Raw genomic sequence first — 10,724 nt, forward strand, 5'->3', positions numbered from 1 at the left:
ATCTATTCTGCAGTAGTAAGAGTTGCCATTGGTATTCGCCAGTGTCCATTTAATGTAATGACAAACGGCACAAGGTGTTGCATGTATTAGTCATTGTAATAGAGTCCCGTCAGAAGATCATTTTAACATTAACTATCTTTGAAACAGATGTCTATGTTTTTTATGCGTTTATTTGAATTTAATTTTTGTTAGTAGCTGCAAGAAGTCATTATCTGCCAGCGACATGCTATGCAATTAACAGGTCTTCTGCAAACATGCTGATAGTAGTACATTTCATTCTTATAAATGTAAAAATATCTTGCCTGGGTATGGGTGAAAGTGTGGTGGTTTTGACTGTGGGTTAAACCGTAGGAGATATTTTGATCTGGCAGAAAGAGATTCAATATTTTTAAAGACCAAAATATTGAGGTTCCGGAAACACTTAAGACAAATATGTCAAAGCAATCTTTTAACAGTGATTAAGAATGTGAAAAAATGATTTATCTTGTATTCATCAGGGCAGACTTTTAGGTTTTAATTACTTTTCTTCAATTTTCAGGTGCTAAAAGATTTTTTTTCCTCTCATATTCTTTTCTTTCACGATTCCTTTCATTTTTCCAGACAAATCATATCAATTTACTGCTCACTTACAAGGCTTAACACTAATTTTGGTGTTTGTAAATAAAAAATAATTTGTAACTTGTACTGCATTATAACTGAGCCCAGTGGCCTATATTGGTTACAATTGTTGAAGTGTTGTAGCCAGTAACTGAGAGCAATCGTTTTGTCAGAAGGTTACTTCTGAACAAAGAGGGAATGTTTTATATTACATTCTATTCACACTGTGGTTTTTATTTATTGCATTTATTTTCAAATTTCCTTCATGCAAGGTTAAGTAGTTTCAGGTCAGCTGGGGTTAAGAAAAGATGAATGTTTGTGAGGACTGAAAGAAAGTAAAATGTTATAAAGAAATATGTTCAAATGTACATTTAGAATTCCAGAGCTCAAATGAGAGTTTATTGGCATCAACAGAAAAAAACTCTTTACATTTTTACTTTCCAGTGTAATCCCATTGATTCTGGTGGAGGTACAGCACGTGTGTGACTGGAGGTTCCTTGTAGAAGTTTTCCATTTTCTGCTTCTTTACTTGGAGTAGAAAGCCTTCTTACTGCTCCTAGGATGGCAAAAATTGGCATGCAAATACGTCAGATTACAAACATGTTACAATGTAGGTATCTGTGGTTTGCCCTGTCGACTCATATGCAGTTTAAGACCAGTTCTAAACTCCACAAGTATCTCTGAAGAAGTACCACTGAAAGATGTTTTGCCAGCCCTGCAGGCAGTTCTCTGTATAACTTACATTTCCTGTTTGTTAAATTGTTGTGGGTTATTTTTTTTCTGAAATCTGTCAGATTTATTTTGAATTTTCAGTCTTACCCTCAGTAACTGATGATAGGTTTCAAACCAGTTTTTCTCCCAGGTAGTAAGAAAGTAATATTTTAATACAAAGTCATGGGTTTTACCTTGCTTTTAGTTGTAGGAAAATAATCTTCCACAAGAAAATGTAAAAATCTTTCTGTTTCTAACACTAGGAATTAGAATTTATTGTTTGTTGTCAGTGTGAATAAGAACAGAACATGATTTATCTGACAAAGATAAGTCCCTTTTAAAAAGGTAAAATAACAGAACATTTTATAAGCATCCTGTACGTTGTGTGTGAGGGGAGAGCACCACATGTCATATACCTGACTGGAAGCAAGGTTTTTGGCACTATTCCCACAATATTCTTCTATCCAGGTTACGGTGCTGTACTGTGGATGACTGGATTACTAAGTGGGTCAAAGTCTAGCTGAACAATTGGGCTGGATGCATAGCCTAATGGGAGCCTTAGGAAATCCAGTAAGGACAAATACAGAGTCTGCACCTGGGAATGAGTTAACACTTGCAGCAGCATGGGCTAGCGGCTGACTGAATGGCAGGGATCAGCTCTATTGGAAAGAACCTGGACATAAGCGGGACCTTGATAGGCTGGAGAATTGGGCAAAGAGAAACCTACTGGGGTTCAGTGAGGGCCACTGCAGGGTACGGCACCTGGGGAGGAAGAACCCCAAGTGCCAGTACAGTTTGGGGCTGATCTGTTCAGCTAAGAAGGACCTTGGAGTATTGGTGGATGACAAGTTGACCATGAGCTGGCAGTGTGCCCTTGTGGCCAGGAGGGACAAGAATGTCCTGGGGTCCCTTGGGAGGAGCATGGCCAGCAGGTCAAAGGAGGTGATCCTTACTCTGCTCGACTCTGGTGGGGCCACATCTGGAGAACCTTGTCCAGTTCTGGGCTCCTCAGTACAAGAAAGACAAAGAGCTACTGAAGAGAGTTCAGAGCCATAAGGATGATCAGGGGTCTGGAGCATCTCTGTTATGGGAAGAGGTAGCAGGAGCTGAGCCTGTTTAGTCTAGAGAGACTGAGAGGGGATGTATTTAATGCATATAGATACCTCAAAGGCGGGTGCCAGGAAGGTGATATGGTTTAGTGTGAGGGGTTGGAACTAGATGGTCTTAAGGTCCTTTCCAACCCTAACTATTCTATGATTCTATGACTCTTTTCAGTGGTGCCCAGCCACAGGACAAGGAGCAATGGCCATAAACTAAAACACAAGTTTCACCTCCACATGAGCTGGAACTTCTTTACGTTGAGCGTGGCAGAGCACTGGAATGCGCTGCCCAGCGGGACTTGTGGAGTCTCCCTCTCTGGAGACATTCAAAACCCACCTGCACACGTTCCTGTGTGACCTGCTCCAGGTGGCTCTGCTCTGACAAGGGGTTGTACTGGATGATTTCCAGAGGTCCCTTCCAACACTAACATTTTGTGATTCTGTGATCTGTCAGGAAGCAAGAGCTCAAGTCATCAGTGCTCCTTGGCAGCAAAGGGCCAAAAACATCTGGGGCTGTATTAACAGGAGGGTAGCTGGTCAAGTGAGGAAAGTGATTGCCTCCTCTGCTTTAGCACCGGTTAGACCACATCCAGAGCACTGTGACCTACTTTAGGCCCCCTAATACAGGAAAGATATTGACGGCTGCAGCAGATTTTGCTGGGAGCTGCAAAGGTGGTTGAGCTGTAGCATGGGCCCTGTCAGCAGTGGCTGAGGGACCTTACTTTGAGAAAGAAATTAGACTAGAGATCTGCTGATGTCCCTTCCAGCCTGAATAACCCCATGATTCTTGTAAAAGTCATTACTGAGATGTTTAATTTTTATACCTATGTCTCAATTTGAAACCAAATAATTTTATTTAACACATAAGTCTTTCTTCTCTATCCTAGTTTTTATTATTATCTTAGTAGAGATAGCAGACTTTGCCAAAAATTACATTTTTATATATAGAATGTTAAAACATGCAAGTCTTCTATTCCCATGAACTACGTGTAAGAACTAGCTTTTGATAACAGCATTAAAAAGGAAAAAAACATTTTCTTTAAGCCTAAAGAACCAGAAAGTATTAAAATATTCCTGATACAAACCGTTTATTGACAATACTTATCTCCAGTCTTAACAAATACTAAAAGATGTCTTTGACTATTTTCACTTTTGTATGTAACAGTGAAATATGTAGATGATTACTATTTAAATTTTAAAATCATGTGAGATCTCTTTGAAGTATGTCTGCTCAGTAGAAAGAAAGGATTCTAGAAAAGAGTACCCTATTGGACTGGGTGAAAGAGGTTTAAGGTTTGTGCCATGACTGATTGTATAGTATATCTGAGGCAGGTAGAAAGCTTTTGGAGGCAAAGATGACTTCAATATGGGACAAAGAGCTGAGGTGAAAATGGGATAATATTGGATGAAAGGAGTAGGTGCAGAAGGGTATAGTTAGAACTGCTCGAGTTGGCTGAGCATACATTTTTGTCGTGGAAAAAAACCCTAAGTACATGAACTTGCCTAAAATAGCTAAGTACTAAACTAGCCTTTCTTTCATTTCAGACTGAAATGAAACATGATACACTTATTTTATCTGGGATGCATGCATTTTCTGCATAACAGGTTACTATGTGAGGGAAGCAGCTTCCCACAGATCCATTTGACTGCCATTTCATGCCATTCAATGTTTTGAAGTGACAAACCAGTCATGTTGTTACCTGCTTAGGAAAACTGTCCTATAGCTTCAGTCAGATCTGCGCACTGTTGAGTACAAAACAAAACCTTTTCAAAATTATTAGCATAAGATTTTGCTTTTCTGGAGACTGCTGTTAGCAACCTGGAAGCTTTGCATACTTAATCACAAAGTAATTGAAGCTTCGCTTCTGTTTACTTCTGAAAATCATATTCTTAAAGTGTTACATGCATTATTTCCATTTACTTTCTATTTAGCAAGCAATCTGTGAAGTAATCACAATCAGATATTCCATGTAGGGCTGACTTGATAAGGTGAATTGCATACTGCAAGAGGTCAAAGTTTATAGCAAGAGTCTGTTCCCTGATCTGGTTGAGGATTTTAACTACAGTTTTCTAGCATTTGCAGGCATTGTGATTTCTTGTTAGGGTGAAAGCTTTAATTAAGAACCTTAGCTGGCCAGGTTTTCTTCAGCTTGGTGTCAAGTTTCACTTCTCTTCTTCCAGGTGGAATAAAGGTGTACCAAAATGGTGTCATCATCTATAATCTCAGTTTAGAGAGAAGAATGAAACTTTTGCTTCTTTTTTAATAGTGTAAAATAAATGCATAACAGATAAAATAAGTTTACAGGATTTATTAGCATGAAGTTGTATGAGAGTTTCTTAATGTACTTTTTCTTTCTTTGCAGCTATTGGCTGACAAACAAGGTCCACATTAAACGACCCAGCACTGGTCTTCTCATGTATACGCTTGCCACCAGATTTTGTGATGAAATTCACCTGTATGGATTTTGGCCATTCCCAAAGGATTTACATGGAAAACCAGTCAAGTACCATTATTATGATGATCTGAAGTATCGGTACTTTTCTAATGCCAGTCCTCATAGGATGCCATTAGAGTTTAAGACATTGTATGTATTACATAACAGAGGAGCACTTAAATTAACAACGGGGAAATGCATACAGTAATAAAGCTCCTGTAAATTACAAGAAGTACAGTATACGCACCTTGTCATAAAGATGTTGTGGAACGGCAATCAGATCCCAGTGAAGATATGTTTCAATACCCACTAAGCCATCAGAAAAAGGAATTTTATCAGAAGTACATAACCAGCTATTATACCTGTAAAGTGCTATATAACTAAGCTATCTTGACTGCAAGGGTTCAAGTAAGTGCCACTTTCACTAAGAACAAAGCTTGAATGTATGCTCAGTAGTGTTTACAGGTTCCAGTGACACATCCATCATGAACTAAAGAATTAAAATACAACCTGCTTCCTGCTGACTTGCTTCTGTGGTCAGGCAGCCCTCAGAAGAAACACCCAGTGGATGGAATATTTCTTGAGCAATTAAATGAGGCATTAGCAAAAAGTTCATGATGGAATTGAGTAGAGAAAGTGAAGTCCATAAGATCAAACAGGATTTTAAATGCCTTCAGTCAGGGGACTGCTTATGATCTTGTATTATAATCTCAGCTTTTGTTGCTGTTTTTCTTGCTGCTGTTGGTTGGGGTTTGTTGCTTTTGAGTATTTGAGCCCTTAAGGGATTTTGAGAATGTAATTAAAGTATGTATCTTATGGAATTGTCTTAGGAAAAAAAAATCATCAGGGTGGGAGGGTGGAGGGAAATGTCAATCAAAAATCAAATATTTTATCATTATTGTGATGCATCTTGGTGTCACACAACCCATAACATCCCAATTGTTTTTCTGGCTACCACTGTCAATGCCCACTGCATGGAGCCAGTCAGAGGTCATTTTGATCCATTTTTAAAGAGTAGTTTTTCTCTTGTGTTCAGATAGGAAAACGTATGAGCAGGTGCCCTTATTTTTGGTACCGAAGATTACTTTGATACACATTATTTCTTTTCCTTGAAGAAAGAGTGTAGATTTATTATTATGTTTTTTTGCTGTTGAAGGGAGCGTATTCTTTTATTGTTTAAATTTTTTAGTTAAGCATCTCAAAACAAAACTTCTTTTCTGACTTTGCATGTAGAATTTCATTCTTCAGAAAAATCTGCAGGAGTAAAGAAATTATTTCATACATTCAAATACATATATAAACAATTTTTGTTCCTGATTTTCAAGGAAAATACAAAGTCTAAAGGAACTCAGGTGACATTGGAACATGTCTAAAGAAAAAAAATAGGAGATCTAGCCAATTAAATGGAAAATAAAAGAAGTGTAGATCAAACAGTTCTTTTAAACTTTAATTTCTAACGGTGTTGAATGATACTACTCATTCGTATCAGCTTGATGTTCTGATGTGTAATTGAAATAACAGAGCTGCATTATCACACAGTGATTTTTCTGAGCATCATTCCTGTTTACCCATGAAACCACTCTCTTATTTCAAAAAAGAGAAAAAATTACAGGAAGGTAAGAGAGGATAAAGTGTCAATGCAGCATATACTAACATAAAAAACCTGTCTGCATATGATATGTTTTAGTGCTAATGGAGCTGGTAAATGAAGAACACCATGATTCCACTATTTTCATGTCAGGCTAAGCTAAGGAGAAAGCATGCAGGTAAAATGTATGGGTATTTTCTTTTCTGTTCTTAGCTCTACGACAGGCCCTCATCTCCAAATATGATATTCCCTGTACCTGTTGAATTTTGAACTAACTTGAGCAATTTCATATGTAGCACAACACTCTCAAGCATTGGCTAGCTAAAAGTGCCATTTATTACCCAGTTTTCCTCTCAAGTTCACCAGTATTTCATATGCATGACTAAAGGTCTGTGATTATGCAAATGTAGTAGCTAAATTACTGCCTTGCAGACAGTTTTTCAAATAGTTTTTGGAAATAGAAAATTATTTCGCTGTATCTAAGACACAGTAGCATCTTTCCTAATTCACCAATCTTTCTCACCTAGGACAGTTTACTTTGGCTATATGCTAAAGTGTAGGATGTGACCCTAACCTGATCACCACTGAAACCAAGGCATTGTGAGAATCTGAACAACAATACGACTTGAATGTGTTTAGTTTGATTTTGATAAGCCAGAGGGTGTTATTTGTACACTGTGTATACTTAGGAGTTTAGGACAAGGTTATTTCCTTGATGAAAGGTGAGAATGTTCCTGTTTCTGTTAGGGTTTTGCTGCTGTTGATCTTTCAAAACTTATTTCATATATATTGACAGAATTTCTGTTGAGATAAAGAATTCACAGATGCCAGTCTCACAGAAGCTCGGAGAAGCATTTATTTAGCTTTTATCTTTTCTTCTGTGAATGTCTTCTCTCTAGTGTCAGGCCTTCAGTAGAAAGGGAATTCAAGTAGACTAAAATATTAACTGACAGATGATCTTTCTCACCCTTTCCTGTATACCTCCTGGCTTTGTATTGCCCTGGGCAATTTGTGCATTTCTGTTGAAGTACCCTGGGTCCTGAATGAAAAAACAGAATACTTCCACCATGTGACTGTTTTTCCCTAAAGGTGACCTGGAGCATAGCACTAAAGTCTTAGCTGCTGTATAGGTACTTTACAGTGGAATAAATGTCACCATGTGGCTCTTCAGTGGTCAACATCTTAAACCTTCATAGCTGCCTTGGATGGTTTCTGTTGTTTAAATACATTCGCACCTCCAGTGTTGCCTGCAGCACAGATCAGATAAGCAGGCTTTATTACAATTACCACTTTTATCATCTAACAGTCTCAACAAGTAATACGAAGGTAGACAGGATAAAAAGAAGAAGGATTCTTAACGTCGTAATGATATCTGCCCTGATGAGGAAAAACTGAGGAGTGCCCATCAGTTCAGTCTTCCTCAAATTGATCCTCATATCAGTTGTATCAATTGCTAGCTGAATTTCCAAAACTTATGTTAAAAATAAGAACTGGGAGCTACTATCAAGACAACAGTGAATTTTTCCAGTTCTTATAGCAGCTTTACATTGAACAACTTAATTCAGATCAGTTTATTGTGAACTGTTTATTAATGTACGTGTTAATGTTTCTGCGGAGAGAGTCTTTCATATTACAAGAAAATAATAGATACTTATATTTGATTGTTAAGTTTTCAGCTTTGGGACAGTTCTGTCTCCCAGAGCTCTGAGCCGCTCTCCAGACATAAGATCTACTGAACCTTTCAAACCTCGTCTGGTTAACACAATCTAATGTGTAATAAAGACTCTACAATTTTTTTCTTAAATAATATAAGCAACATGTGCTTGAGGTCAGCACCTTTTCTCTAATTGACTACAATTTGAAGAAAAACAGGTGTGGGTTCAGTAACCTTTTTTTTTAGTGTTTAATCTAGCAAAGTGCTGAGCACTCTTTACAGTGACTTTCCTGGGTGAGACATGTCCAGGATGTAGATGGGGATCCAGATTAGCATATTTCAGGATATAACCCTGAAATTGCACGTTATTTATTTTTAAGAGCACTGTTACTTTGTGTAGGGAAAAGCACAATTGTTATAAATGTAAATAAAATTAAGGAAGAGCGTTTACAGAGAGCTTCAATCTTGCACAGTAATATTGCTACTGAGCATATGTAATACAATTTTTGTGCTTTAAAGTATTGATATGTATTCTGTAAGGATTGTCATGTTTGACACTGTTAATATTATTTCAAGTACAGCTACGGGGATTGTTTTTTATATGTATAACTGTAAAATAAAAAAGTTTTTTTTTTTCATTTGTCTGCTATATTCTAAACTATATTTCTTTGTAACACAGTTGTGATAATATTTTCCAGTTATGTGCTAATTGGAAAGGTAATATGGAAGGAGAATGTCTGCTCCTTTAAGTTGTATGGTCAAGGACTTTCTCAGCACAAAAGGGGCTATTAAGAAAAGGAGGAGGACATAAACAAGAACAAGGACACAAACCTGTCCAATAAATTATGAGGGAGGCAGTGATGAGATCAGTCAGCATTGATGAGATGAAACTGGTCAGTCACACTAACTGTAAAGGTATGTGAAGTGTAGGAATGTTAATTCCCATAAGATTATCTGATCGAGGACTTTGTTAAATGGAATACTGAGGAAGAGGGGGAAACACAAAGTATACTGAGACACAGATCTGACATATTTCCAAACCTTGAGGTCTTGAGGGTTGCAGGGGTGTTAGTGGACCTGTGCAAATTGATGAGTTAATGTGCAGGTGAGAAAGAAAAGAGGAATAGACAGAAAAGGGGTCAGTTTCATGTAAACTGTGGCTGGTAAGAATGCTTGTCTGGCTGAGCCCTGTGCCTGATTGACACAGTCCTAACTCCCTTTTTTTAACTACCTGTCTGCATAATCACACTCTGTCCCGTGTGTGTGAGTTCTGCCAAGGACTCCATGCCAGCTGCTGGGGACCATTGTGAGAGGAGTGGAGGCTGAACTCAGACCAGGCTGTGAGTGCCAATGATCTGTGAGGTCTGCTATTGGGCGTGAGTTGGGGGTCTCAGTTGCTCTACAGCTACCTGAAAGGAGGTTGTAGCCGGGTGTTGGAACACTTCTTCCAAGTTACATGTGAAAGAATGAGAAGAAACAGTCTGAAGTTGTGCCAGGGAAGTTTTAGTTTGGATATTAGGAACAGTTTCTTGGCAGAAACAGTTACTAAGCACTGGAACAGGCTGCCCAGATCAGTATTTGAGACACCATCCCTGAAGGTATTTAAAAGACCTTCAGGTCTCATGAAGTCTAGGTGTGGCAGTTAGTGACATGGTTTAGTGGTGGACTTGGCAGTTCTGGAGTAACGGTTGAACTTAGAGATCTTAAATACCTTCTGCAACCTAAATGACCGAGTCAGTGATTCAGTGCCAGCAGCTGAAACTGGTCTTTAACTCTGAGCTTCCCACTCTAGGCTGGGAAGGACCTGTGTTCCCAAAACCCCCATGCTGGAAGTCTCCAGCATGAGTGTGAGGGAAGTGAGGGGCTCAGGGCTGGTGACTGGAGCAGGACCAGAGGTGAGTGTGCATGGGGTGAGCACGTGAAATCACCAGTGAAATTCAATCCGGACCAACCAGCAAGCAGCAGACCCTGGCTAGGGGCAGGGTGCCAGGCAGCAAAGGATCTGTGCTGGTACTCAGGACATCTGTGAGCATCCGTGTGCTTGTGACCCTTGAGAGTATCTGCTCCATGTGTGCTGTACTGGTGACCTTCTGCCTGTGCCATGCCCAGAGGAGGAGCTGAGCTGTCTGCCTGGGACTGTGCGAGTCCTCTGGGGTGCTGCGGCAGCAGAGTACCCTCTGTGACCAGCTGTGTCAGTGTCCTCTGAGTGTGTGTCATGGGGACACTGGCTCAGCTTCACTTCTGCAAGTGGGAAAATGTCACCCTCACCCCTGAGCCGGGAATCAGGCTGGGCAGAAGAGGGCCTGGGCTAGAGCAGCTGGAAGAGGCAGTGGCTTATAATGCCCCATTAATACAATTTGTTTTCAAATGTTTGAAGTGGTTCACATATGTGCAAAAAGTACCCAACGATGGCCAGAATTAATCTCTGTATGTATTTCAGAATTCAAAACACAATGATAAAATTAGCTTGTAGAACTCATACACAGTACTTTAAAGCCTCTTAGATCAATCAGTATCACGTTTCAATGAATAACAGATTTCTGAACCTTTTCTGGTCATGCCGCAAAAGCAAATGCACAACTCCATGCTGGCTTTAGAAACTAGAAAAATTCCCCAACTTTTTTCATAATGAATTTGAT

At 39.1% G+C, this 10,724-nt stretch overlaps 1 protein-coding gene across 1 annotated transcript in view; it reads left to right on the plus strand.

The window, feature by feature from the left end:
- ST8SIA4 (ST8 alpha-N-acetyl-neuraminide alpha-2,8-sialyltransferase 4) overlaps positions 1-5,664 on the plus strand; it is a 50,732-nt gene extending 45,068 nt beyond the window's left edge. The window contains exon 5 of the mRNA XM_005143441.3: positions 4,772-5,664. Coding sequence (XP_005143498.1) covers positions 4,772-5,051 — 280 coding nt within the window. The 3' untranslated portion in view covers positions 5,052-5,664. The remainder of the gene's footprint in view (positions 1-4,771) is intronic.
- The last annotated feature ends 5,060 nt before the right edge of the window (positions 5,665-10,724 follow it).

The sequence above is a fragment of the Melopsittacus undulatus genome, chromosome Z (genome assembly GCF_012275295.1).
Source record: "Melopsittacus undulatus isolate bMelUnd1 chromosome Z, bMelUnd1.mat.Z, whole genome shotgun sequence".
In the NCBI taxonomy this organism is placed as follows: Eukaryota; Metazoa; Chordata; class Aves; order Psittaciformes; family Psittaculidae; genus Melopsittacus; species Melopsittacus undulatus.